The 10380-nt window shown below is 47.0% G+C and overlaps 1 protein-coding gene across 1 annotated transcript; it reads right to left on the minus strand.

The window, feature by feature from the left end:
- Nucleotides 1-205: 205 nt before the first annotated feature.
- Nucleotides 206-10091, minus strand: KLHL38 (kelch like family member 38). Its single transcript, XM_004047493.5, has 4 exons — nucleotides 9328-10091; nucleotides 7319-8669; nucleotides 2652-2757; nucleotides 206-1775 (listed from the first exon to the last, which is right to left on the minus strand). The coding sequence occupies exons 2-4, from the start codon at nucleotides 8666-8668 to the stop codon at nucleotides 1486-1488; spliced, it is 1746 nt and encodes a 581-aa protein (XP_004047541.5). The 5' UTR covers nucleotide 8669; nucleotides 9328-10091; the 3' UTR covers nucleotides 206-1485.
- Nucleotides 10092-10380: the final 289 nt, after the last annotated feature.

Below are 10380 nucleotides of genomic sequence, written 5' to 3' on the forward strand. Positions count from 1 at the left end.
GGACTGAGCCAGTGTGGGAGGCACCTTGAGATAACGGGAGCTACAGAGATAGTCAGCCCTGGCATCTGAGGGCAATGACTGCTGTAAGCACTGAAGGAATTTGTTGACTTTCCCCAGAAGAGCAATCCTCATAACACTGACCAAAATGAACATCCTGATTAATTATGCAGGTTTATAGCTCCCCAGAGGCTGCAGAAAAACATCATTTGGCACCAGAAACAAACTTTATTCTGGCAGTGCAGGATAATTTTACAAACGTTAGACACTGAATTGTGCATATATCTCTGGAATTTCAATGTACTACATCCATAGAATGCAGAAAAACAAGGTCAGGGCCAATTTCTCACGCTGCCACCTGGACCAAGCAGTTCCAGGAATCCTCTGGGGTCTCTCAGCCCTCTTGTTCCAGATTTCAGTGGTGTCCTGGGCAGATGTGGTTTTTGTCTGGATTTCTCTCTTTGGGGAAATGCTTCTAACCCATTATATGCAGTTTGGATGGGCTGTCAGTGACAACAGGTAACCCCACCTCTGTCTGTGGGGATGTGGTCCAGGACTAGCCAGTCCTGGCAACAGTGATTGGCTCAAGAGGTAGACATGGAATTCAAAAGAGGCCCATAAGCATTGTTTTTTAGGTTTAATATATGGATAATGGCAAAGTTCTCTCCTGAAGATATAAAGCTGGAAAATGAGTCTGGGTTTATCATTTGTCATTGTCCACACACCGTGTGGGTAAATGAAGAAGATTGCTAGAGAGAGAGGAAAACCTAGGGATGAGAGAGAGGAAGAGAGAGGGGAGACTGAGGGGGGGTGCAGAGAGAGGCAGAGAGACAGAGAAGAGAGAGAAGCAGAGAGGGGGAGACAGACAGACTCGGAGAGAGAGAAGAGAGACAGAAACTGAGACAGAAAGGAGACAGGCCAGGCGTGGTGGCTCACGCCTGTAATCTCAGCATTTGGGAGGCTGAGGCCGATGGATCACTTGAGACCAGGAGTTCGTGACCAGCCTGGCCAACATAGTGAAACCCTGTCTTTACTAAAACGCAAAAATTAGCTGGACTTGGTGGCACATGCCTATAATCCTAGCTACACAGGAGGCTGAGGCGTGAGAATAGCTTGAACCTGGGAGGTGGGGGTTTCAGCGAGCCGAGATAGCACCACTGCACTCCAGCCTGGGCTACAGAGTGAAACTCCATCTCAAAGAAAAGAAAAAGAGAGAGAGAGAGAGAGAGACAGACAGAGATAGGGGAGAGAAAGAAAGAAGGGGGAGAGACAGAGACAGATGGAGGTGGGGGAGAGAGATAAAGAGAGAGGCAGAGAAGGAGAGAGAGAGTTCTGGCAATGCAATGCCTAGTTCCAGGCCTCCCGACTCTGGTACCTCAGTCTTGTGAGCTCTCCCTGCAGCCTTTAAGGGTTAAGCCCTTTGGAGCTGGGTTTGTGTCCCTGGCAACAGAAGGCATTTTGACTAGGGCAGAAGGTTTCTTGTCGACCTCATGGGAGGCCAGACGTGCGGGGTATGCACTGGAGAGTGAGGCAGGCATGGTCAAAGAGCTTGTGCGGCAGCTGTCCCTGGGATGTCCAGGTGTCCGTCTCGGGGTCGTAGCAATCGAACGAGGCAGAGTCCTCAATGTTGCAGTCCGTGGTCAGCCGCCGCCCGCCCGTCACGTAGAGTTTGTTTCCCATCACTGTGGCCCCATGGTGCATCCTCCGGTCTTTCATGTCCGCACATTTGACAAATTTGTTGGATTGAGGGTCATAAGCAAGAATCCTCCTTGTGTAACCTGAAAACCAAATGACACACGGGCAAGCTCAGTGTTGCTCATCTGGGACTGGAAGTCAGCAGTCCTGGGACACGTCTGACTCCTGCCACTGCGTAAGGCTGAGGCTGGGGCTCTGAACTAGAGCGTGGGATGTTGAGCTAACCTGCCAAGGCCTGCTTTGTGGCAGAGTGGGGGCTGGCGCGCAGATCTGACTCTGACCTTCACCCCAAGTTAAGGCAGCACATAAGCCATTCTTAGATTGGGAGCGGCCTCCTGATTCCTGTAACTTTCTCAGCTTCATTGGCCTCTTCCTCTCTCAAATGCCCACTCAAGAACTATGACAATCCTTTGGAAACTCAGAAGTGGGTTCCCCACACCAGTCCTATCTGGTAGTTACTTTTAGGATCCTCGTTTTATGGATGGACAAACTGAGGCACAGAAAGATGTTTAACTTGCTAAAAAGTATATAGCCAGTTAGTGACAGAGCCAGGATTTGAGCCCGGTTCCATCTGACCCCAATACCAGTCCTCTTAACCATGACACTATGATTTGATTACAGAGAAACAAACTATTAGTAGCTAATATTATAAGCAGAAGCAAACATGTTTTATTTACCGTGTATCAGGGATAGTGCTAAGTGCTTTAGATACACGAGTACATTAATTATCACGACAGCTCTGTGAGACAGGTATTATTTCATCCCTTGTTTACAGATAAAGACAGGGAAAAACTTCTGGATGAGGAAAGAGTTTTGTCAGATTCTCCACGCTCTTCTGGTTGGTTGGATGTGCTTTTGAAAAGACAGTCTTGTAGAATAACATCTGTCTATGAGTGACCTTTTTTCCATAGAAGGTGCCAAGTTTGTGTCACGCCCAGTGATCCTCTGTTCAGACTCACCTCCCACAATGACAATCCGCTCCCCAAGCACCACTGCAGGGGCACACACGTTCTTGATCATTCTTGTCTCCATTTTGAACCACGAGTTTCTGGAAATGTGATAAACCTGAGGGAGACAGAGAATCACGGCACTGCATTTTAAAGTGAAATATTCTTAAAAAAAGACAGAAGTAGTAATTAAGAGGGTGAACTAGGAGTGAGATTTTTCTGTCTGCTTTCTTCCAGTTTTAAGAATGTAGCTATCGTTAATAAACAAAACAGTATTGAAAAACAGGAAGAAGTATATGATTAAAAATTGATCTTATTGTGACCCCCCAGGAACTCACTGGCTGTAATTCTATAGAATAGACCAAGAGTTTTGCATTGTAATATGGGTTTTACTTACCTTACTTGGAACATGTTTTTCTTTTAATGAGAAATGAAGAAACTTGGGTATTCAGAAAATCAATGGTTTTCCGATCATTTTTTATTTCTAGCTCCTGTTTAAATTTCTAAATGTTCTGGTTTATCCAAGAAGGTCATAGAGCCAAGAATAAATCTGAGGCTAAGTGAGGAAGGCTTTTGAACCGTTCATGCCCAAAAGTCATTACAGTCCTAGAAAAATGCAGCAGAGAAAGGGGAGAAAGACCAAAGCGAAGGGAGCAGGCTCTTTTGCCATGCTTTGAAACAGTGTGTCAAATCAACACCCCCGAAACATGTTCTCCTGTGAGTGTCCTCAGTTTTAAATCTGAATATCAAATGTAAATTAGTTCATTATGGGCAAAACTTAGCACAAGAGATATAGGATGAATTTCATATAAGCAAAGAAGGAACAAGAACATTTATCTACAGAGGAAAATGGCATAGTATTCTTTGCTAGAAAGTCTTTTCCTATAAAATAAAATTACGAGGCCGGGTGCGGTGGCTCACGCCTGTAATCTCAGCACTTTGGGAGCCCAAGGTGGGTGGATCATGGAGGTCAGGAGTTTGAGACCAGTCTGGCCAACATGGTGAAACCCCATCTCTACTAAAAATACAAAAAAATTTAGCTGCGTGTGGTAGTGCATGCCTGTAGTTCCAGCTACTCAGGAGGCTGAGGTGGGAGGATCACTAGAGCCCTGGAGGTGGAGGTTGCAGTGAGTTGAGATCACACCACTGTACTCTAGCCTGGGTGACAGAGCGAAACTCCTTCTCCAAAAATAAAATAAAGTAAGATTACCAGCACTATTAAAGATGTCTAAAAAATCAGTTTACTAAATTTGATCTTCATAACCATCCTATGAGGTAGGTATTATTATTTCTTCCATCTTTCAGTTTAGACCATTGAGGCTCTGAGAGGTCAAATGACATGCCCAGGGTCATACAACTACAGTGAGTGGGAGAGCTGCTCTGACCAAGCCCAGAATCCATGCTCTTCACCACCACACTCATGGCTCTGCCTGGAGCCATGAAACTGTGGCCTTTCCTGATGAAGGCTTTTGAGACTGGAGACCTCGTGAGGTCTCTGTCTGTCCTTCAAGAAGTCAGTGAATCCTGGAAGAGGCCAAGTGCTAGAGGAAGGGAAGGTCACAATGGCCGTTTCATCGGAAAATATGTAAGTGACAAACTCTCTGGCAAGTGGGATCCTTGGAAGAAAAGCAAACACTGGTTGCATTTTACTTGAATGAATAATTGCCTCCTGGCCTTTCTGTTCTCCTTCAGCTTTGGGTATGGCTTTAAAAATAGATTAAACATTTGCTCACCATGCTCATAATACCCCAAAGAGGCTGGGGCAAGGATAACAAAGGATGATCTTTGACCAGTGAAGGAAGCGATATTTTGTTATGGTAAAGGATTTGCTTAATGCCATCCAGAAACAGGTAGAGAGAAGGCCAGGTGGAAAGGTACAGGTACAGTGCGATTTGCATTGTAACCCCATGGCAGTGTAGTTCTGAAAATAATGCATACACACAGATGAACAAGCCTATGAAGAAAACTCTCAACTGGTGCCTGAAAATCCAACCTGCTCCATCAAGCGACTCCCAGCATCCATTTTAAACTATATTCGAATGAGTAGAATGTCTATTTCAAAGCTAGTGCAAAGTAGATAAGAAAAGCATCCAAATGAATACTTTCCCCCTTCTCTGTCTTCTTAATCCTGAAATGCAAAAGGATCCCTCAGAGGTTTAATATTTTCTTGGCTTGGCAACATCTTGTTTGATGGTACTATACATTTCTTGATATACTAACTTGAAGCTTAAACTTTGAGTTTTATTCTCAGAAGGTCGATGGCAGTTTTGCAATGTGAAATGATGAACGTATTTGTTGACTCTGTTTTGAAAAATAGAAAAGAAGGAGGGGCTCCAGCTTGACATGGAAGCACTTTGATATCTGTATGGTGTGGTCAGAGCCTGGAGGGGAGCAGAATGTCTCCCCCTCTTCAAGTAGAGGAGTGGGATTTGGAACAGCGATTCTAGAAAGACTCGGAATCTGCCTGGATGGTCAGGGAGGAGCTGAAAATAATGGCTGGAGAAGTGAAGGCAAGAAAAAAATCTTCACTGGAACTGACCGAGTCCAAGCCATCACCACCCTTGCCTGGAACTCTAGAAGAGTCTCCCAGTTCTCCCCTTTGTCCACTCAGGCCCCCTCCAATCCCTTCTCTACAAGGCATCCAGATGGAACTTCTAAAAATGTGAATGTGTTTTACCTCATTCACCTTTCTTGAAAGCCTTCAATGAAGTTCTGTTCCTCTCAGGTTAATCCCAATTCTTTGACAAGGCCTAGAAAGCCCAGCCAGGCCAGCCTCATCTCCACAAATATCCATCCCTCAAGAAGGTTCCAGGATTTTTCTAGGAGGGGCTCAGGGGCTGTGATGTGGGCGGAGGAGGTTGCTCCCGGTAGCCTGAGAAGGGGGCTGATGGAGATTGCAATGAGGACTGACGCCTGCCCCTAGCCACCCCTCTGCACACTGCCCTTCTCCTCTTTGCTCTGTCTTGCAACTTCATTGTCCTGCTTTCCGCTGCCCAAGGCCATGGGCTGCACCTGTTTGTGCTTCAGGGCCTTCATGTGAGCTGCTCCCTTACCCAGGACCACTCCCCCTCCCTCAAGAGAGAACTCTGACTCCGGCTTCAGGAGGTGCAGGAGCTTCCTGCATCTCCCTCTAAGTCGGATCTTCCCTTACATGCTTTCTTAGCACCCACCCCACCCCTCTCCCTCCTCTTTTATTCTCCATCCCCACCTTCCTCTCTCCTCTCCTGCCCCTCTGCTCAAGTCAGCTTCAGCCAACTTCACAGGGTTTGCTCCAACATTCCCTTAGCCCTGGCACTCTCTCTGATTCTCTCTGGACCAGCGGTGTCCAATCTTTTGGCTTCCCTGGGCCACGTTGGAAGGAGAGTTGTCTCGGGTCACACATAAAGCACACTAACACTAATGAGAGCTGATGAGCTAAAAAAATCGCAAAAAAAATCTCATCATGTTTTAAAGTTTATGAATTTGTGTTGGGCCGCATTCAAAGCTGTCTTGGGCTGTATGCGTGTTGGGCAAGCTTGCTCTAGACTGGTTTAGGGCATCCCGCCTGTGCTCTTAGAGCACCCCTCTCTTCAGCGTCTGAATTGCAACTGAGGGTTATGTGTAAATTGCTGGGTCTCCAGGCCCTTCACAATGGTTGGTGTTCAACATAACTCTCATAAATGAGCAAAGTACATCTCGTGGGTGCTTCTGATTGTCTGTAAAGACAGGCTCAATATTCACGTTCTGCAGAGATTACCAGGAACTTGCATAAAGCTGGAAAACACTTAATATTCTGAAATGTGGCCTTTATTGAGCATACTTCTCAGACAGCTTGTTAGTGAAATTAGTGTCTGCCGATCATTAAAAGTAGGGGTTTCCCAACCTGCCTGCACCTTAGAGTCTCCGGGGGACTTTTGTAAACCATACATTTTAGGATCTCACACAAAGATATTTTGATTCAGTGATGTGAGGTCAGGTTCCAGGGGATTTGGTCACAGAGGTGTGGACCAAGGCTTGGGAATCTTCTTTTAAGGCCTTACTGACTTGAGTTAGAAGCATCTGCCAAATTCCTATGGGACTTCACTATCTGACTTTCAATATGCTGTATAATAACTTGAATTTTTAGATATATATTTTTCTCATCAAATGAAGATAAACTGTGCATAGGGATGGTATCTGATATCCTTTGTTATGTATTATTTTTGCACAAAAAGAATTCATAAATTGAAAAATATCTTGCTGAAAATCCTTCTCCCCTCCCTCCCTTCCTTTCTTCCTTCCTTGCAAATAACAAGTGTTTGTATGTGTGTACATGGGTGCACATGTGTGTGCATGTATGCATGTATGTATTTGTGTTTGTGCATATGTATAAATGTGTGCATGTATGTGTAGATACATGTAAATGCGTGTGCATGCATGAATTGTATATGTGTATGCATGTGCACATGTATGCGTGTTGGTATGCGCATATATGTGTGCATATGTGTATGCATGTATGCATGAATATACATTTCTGCATATATGTGTGCACGCATGTATGCATATGTGTGTTTGTGTATATGTGTGCATATATATATTTATGTGCATATGTGTGTTTGTTGGTGTGTATGTATACATGTGCATGTGTGTGCAAGCAGGTGCGGGTGTGTCCATGCACACATACTCATGCAGTTACGTGATGGGAAGAACCGGCCATTTACCTGGATAAGGCGCACAGGGTTCTGCATGATGTCCTCTCCTCCAAAGAGATAGAGTCTTTGGTTTTTCACGGCGACTGCGGGGTGGAGCACCCCCACGGGCATGCTGGCCATACTCTCCCAGACATTGCAGATGCTGTCATACCTTTCCATGGAGCCCATGAGCTCCTGCCCTTCTCCAATCCCCCCGATGGAGAAGATGAAGTTCTTATGGGCAGTGCTTCTGTGGGAGTAGCGGGCCACCAGCATGGGCTCCCCCAGCCTCCACTGATTGAGTTTCAGGGAGAAGATGTAGACATTGTGACTGACCAGACTCCTCCCTGAGCTGACAGCCATGCCCCCCAGCACATAGATGCTGCGGTGCAAGGTGATGGCAGAGGCCTTGTACAGCCGTGTCGGGAGTTTGGCAAGGCTCTGCCATTGGCCGGTCTGTTTGCTGTACAGTAGGACGTCCCTGGTGGTCTGCTGGCTGTCCTTCCTTCCGCCCAAGAGGATGAGGAAATCTTGGTAAGAGTTTCTTGGAGGGACATGCAACAAGAGTTTGCAGTCTGGGACGCTGGTGCCACACAAAGAGAACATCTGTCTCTTGGCGGTCTCCAAGATGATCTGGCATGCAGGCGAGGACTGCAGGAGGGCATCGTTGGCGATGAAGTGGTGAAAGAAGGCCGGGTGGATGTACTGCAGCCTGACCTGCTTGAACAGTTCCTGCATGTATCGCTTCCGGGCCTGGAGGTCATGCTTGATCCAAACCATGAGGGCCTCAAACACCTTTTCCTCCTCCCCACAGAGCCCATCATCTCCGAGATAGTCCCTCAACTCCAAGGCACAGAGCTCCTTCAGGTCGGCCGATGCGGCCACCTCTGGGAAGGACGTCAGTGCCACCTCCCTGGCTTTCTTCTTGAGGGTCTCGCAGCTTAAGACTTCTGAGAGTCTGATCATGCCCAGGCAGTTGCTGGGGGCCAGCTGGCTCTGCAAGTACGAGGAGCAGGCCTCAAATAGCTTGGGGAACTGTAGCATGGAGGCGGCCTCCATCATGGGGAGGACATTGTCAGCGGCAATGCGTGCCTCCCCCGTGTACACGTAGGAGACGATCTGGTCCAGGGTTGGGGGGTCAATGCCTTTCAGCTGCACTTTGGCTTCACTCTTCTCCCGGAAGCTGCTGCAGAACATAGCCCTGAAGTAGGGGCTGCTGGAGGCCAGCACGTTGCGGTGGCAGGGGATCTCCCAGGCACCGGCACAGATGCTCACATCAGTCAGGATCCTGCTTTGCCTTAAGCTGTTGAGCTGCCTCAACAAGTCGGAAGAGAAGTCGTGGTCTTTGAAGAGCAGCCCATCTGGTGACTCCTCGTCCATCCTACAAAGAGGGAAGGAAGCCCCCAGAGTCAGCAAAAGTCAAATCTTTCTCAGCTGCATGTGCTGGAGGGTTCAGCTGTGGGGACTCCAAGACCAGTGCTCCTATTCCATTCCCCATGATGTTTGTGGATGTCACCATGGATATTGTGTAGGGAAGATTGGAAAGGAAGGCCACATACATCTCAGACCTGAGCCCTTTTGGGTTATGGTTATTTTCAAAAGTAATAGGCAAATAGTATCTTCAGCTAATCTGAGAGAAACAACCAAACAAACAAACTAAAGTTGTTGGAAGTTACTCTGTTATCAGAAGCTGAAATGTTAGTCTGAAGCAAGATAACAGTCCATGGATTTGACCAGCAGAAGTTCATGAGCCTTTTTCCAGATCGATGGCATATCTGTTATTGAGTAACAGATGTCTAAACCTCTCTTTCTGGATGTCAATCATTCCCCAAGGATGATATTCTGGAGGTGTGGCCCTCTGGTCACTGGACAGAAATGAGGGAAGAAAATGGACCTTTGATGCATGTATTTAAATATGACTTCATTGAGTCTTGTTTTAAAGATAGAATAAATAAAAGGAAAGACCAAACAATCCCCTGGTTTATTGGATGACACCTGGTTTTCTACTTGCAGAAGAAATAAGCATGAGGGACACTTACCTTGTTTTGCTGCGGTGACATCCGCTGGTGCCTGGTCTGACTTATCCCCCCGGAGAGTTTCTACCTCTAGCTCCGAGGGAAACCATAAACCCCAGGCCTTTCTTTCAGTTGGCAAATGATTTCTCCTGGGAGATTTCTGGATTTGTTTATGCTGAAGGCACTTTCATAGTTTTCTAGAGCTTTGTGCAAGGACTGCTGGGCAGGGAGACAGTGTATACATTCCAGGGCTAAGAATAGTTGCATATGTACTTTCCACTGTTATGACATGTGACTTTCCAGTTGCCTTTTGCAGCAACCCGAGGGCCTGCAGGGCCGGCGCATGCCCACATGCCTTGTTTCCTTGGCAAGTGTTTACATCGGCAAAAATAGATCGGGAGGAGTGGCTTCTCTTAGAGAAGACTTTGCTGTCTGCTTGGAACCATCCCGAGTCCCCTGTCCTAAAAGTGCCTGGGAATTCTAGCTGTCTGTAAACAGGTTGCTGTGACCTGTGGAGAGTCACTGAAGATGGTTCTGGGCCACAGTGAAGGTGGCAGGTGGTCACAAGGGAAGCTGGAACATGAGCCTGTGGGTGCTATTCAATGGATCTCTATTTCCCACCATCTGCCTGGCAGGATCGCTGGGGAGAGCTGTGATTTCCTCCTCCAGGATCCTAGGTGATGAAATCCATGACAAAAGTTGTTGGTTTTTTTTGTTGTTGTTGTTGAGCATCCCAGGGTTTCCAGACTCCTGAAGGCCCAAACCTTTGTCAGGTCTTCTTACTCAGGAACCTCTGATTGACAGTGGCAAGGCCGAGCTCCTCCTGTCACGTCTGCCTCTCCCAGACACGTGCTGATGGCTCTTCAGATGGCTTTTTATAGTTCAGACTTCCTTTTCTGTCTTACTTTTCCATTTTGTCTTGTCTGGCAGCTTGAGCTAGAGGCAGGAGGCAAGGCATATTGCTTTAGGGAGAGAGAGAAAGAAGATGAAGGAGGATGAGGAGGAAGAAGAAGCAGGGACAGAGGGAGGGAGAGAGAAGAGAGGAGGAAGAAGAGGAGGAGGAAGAGGAGGAGGAGG

This window comes from Gorilla gorilla, chromosome 7 (assembly GCF_029281585.2).
Source record: "Gorilla gorilla gorilla isolate KB3781 chromosome 7, NHGRI_mGorGor1-v2.1_pri, whole genome shotgun sequence".
NCBI classification, from domain to species: domain Eukaryota; kingdom Metazoa; phylum Chordata; class Mammalia; order Primates; family Hominidae; genus Gorilla; species Gorilla gorilla.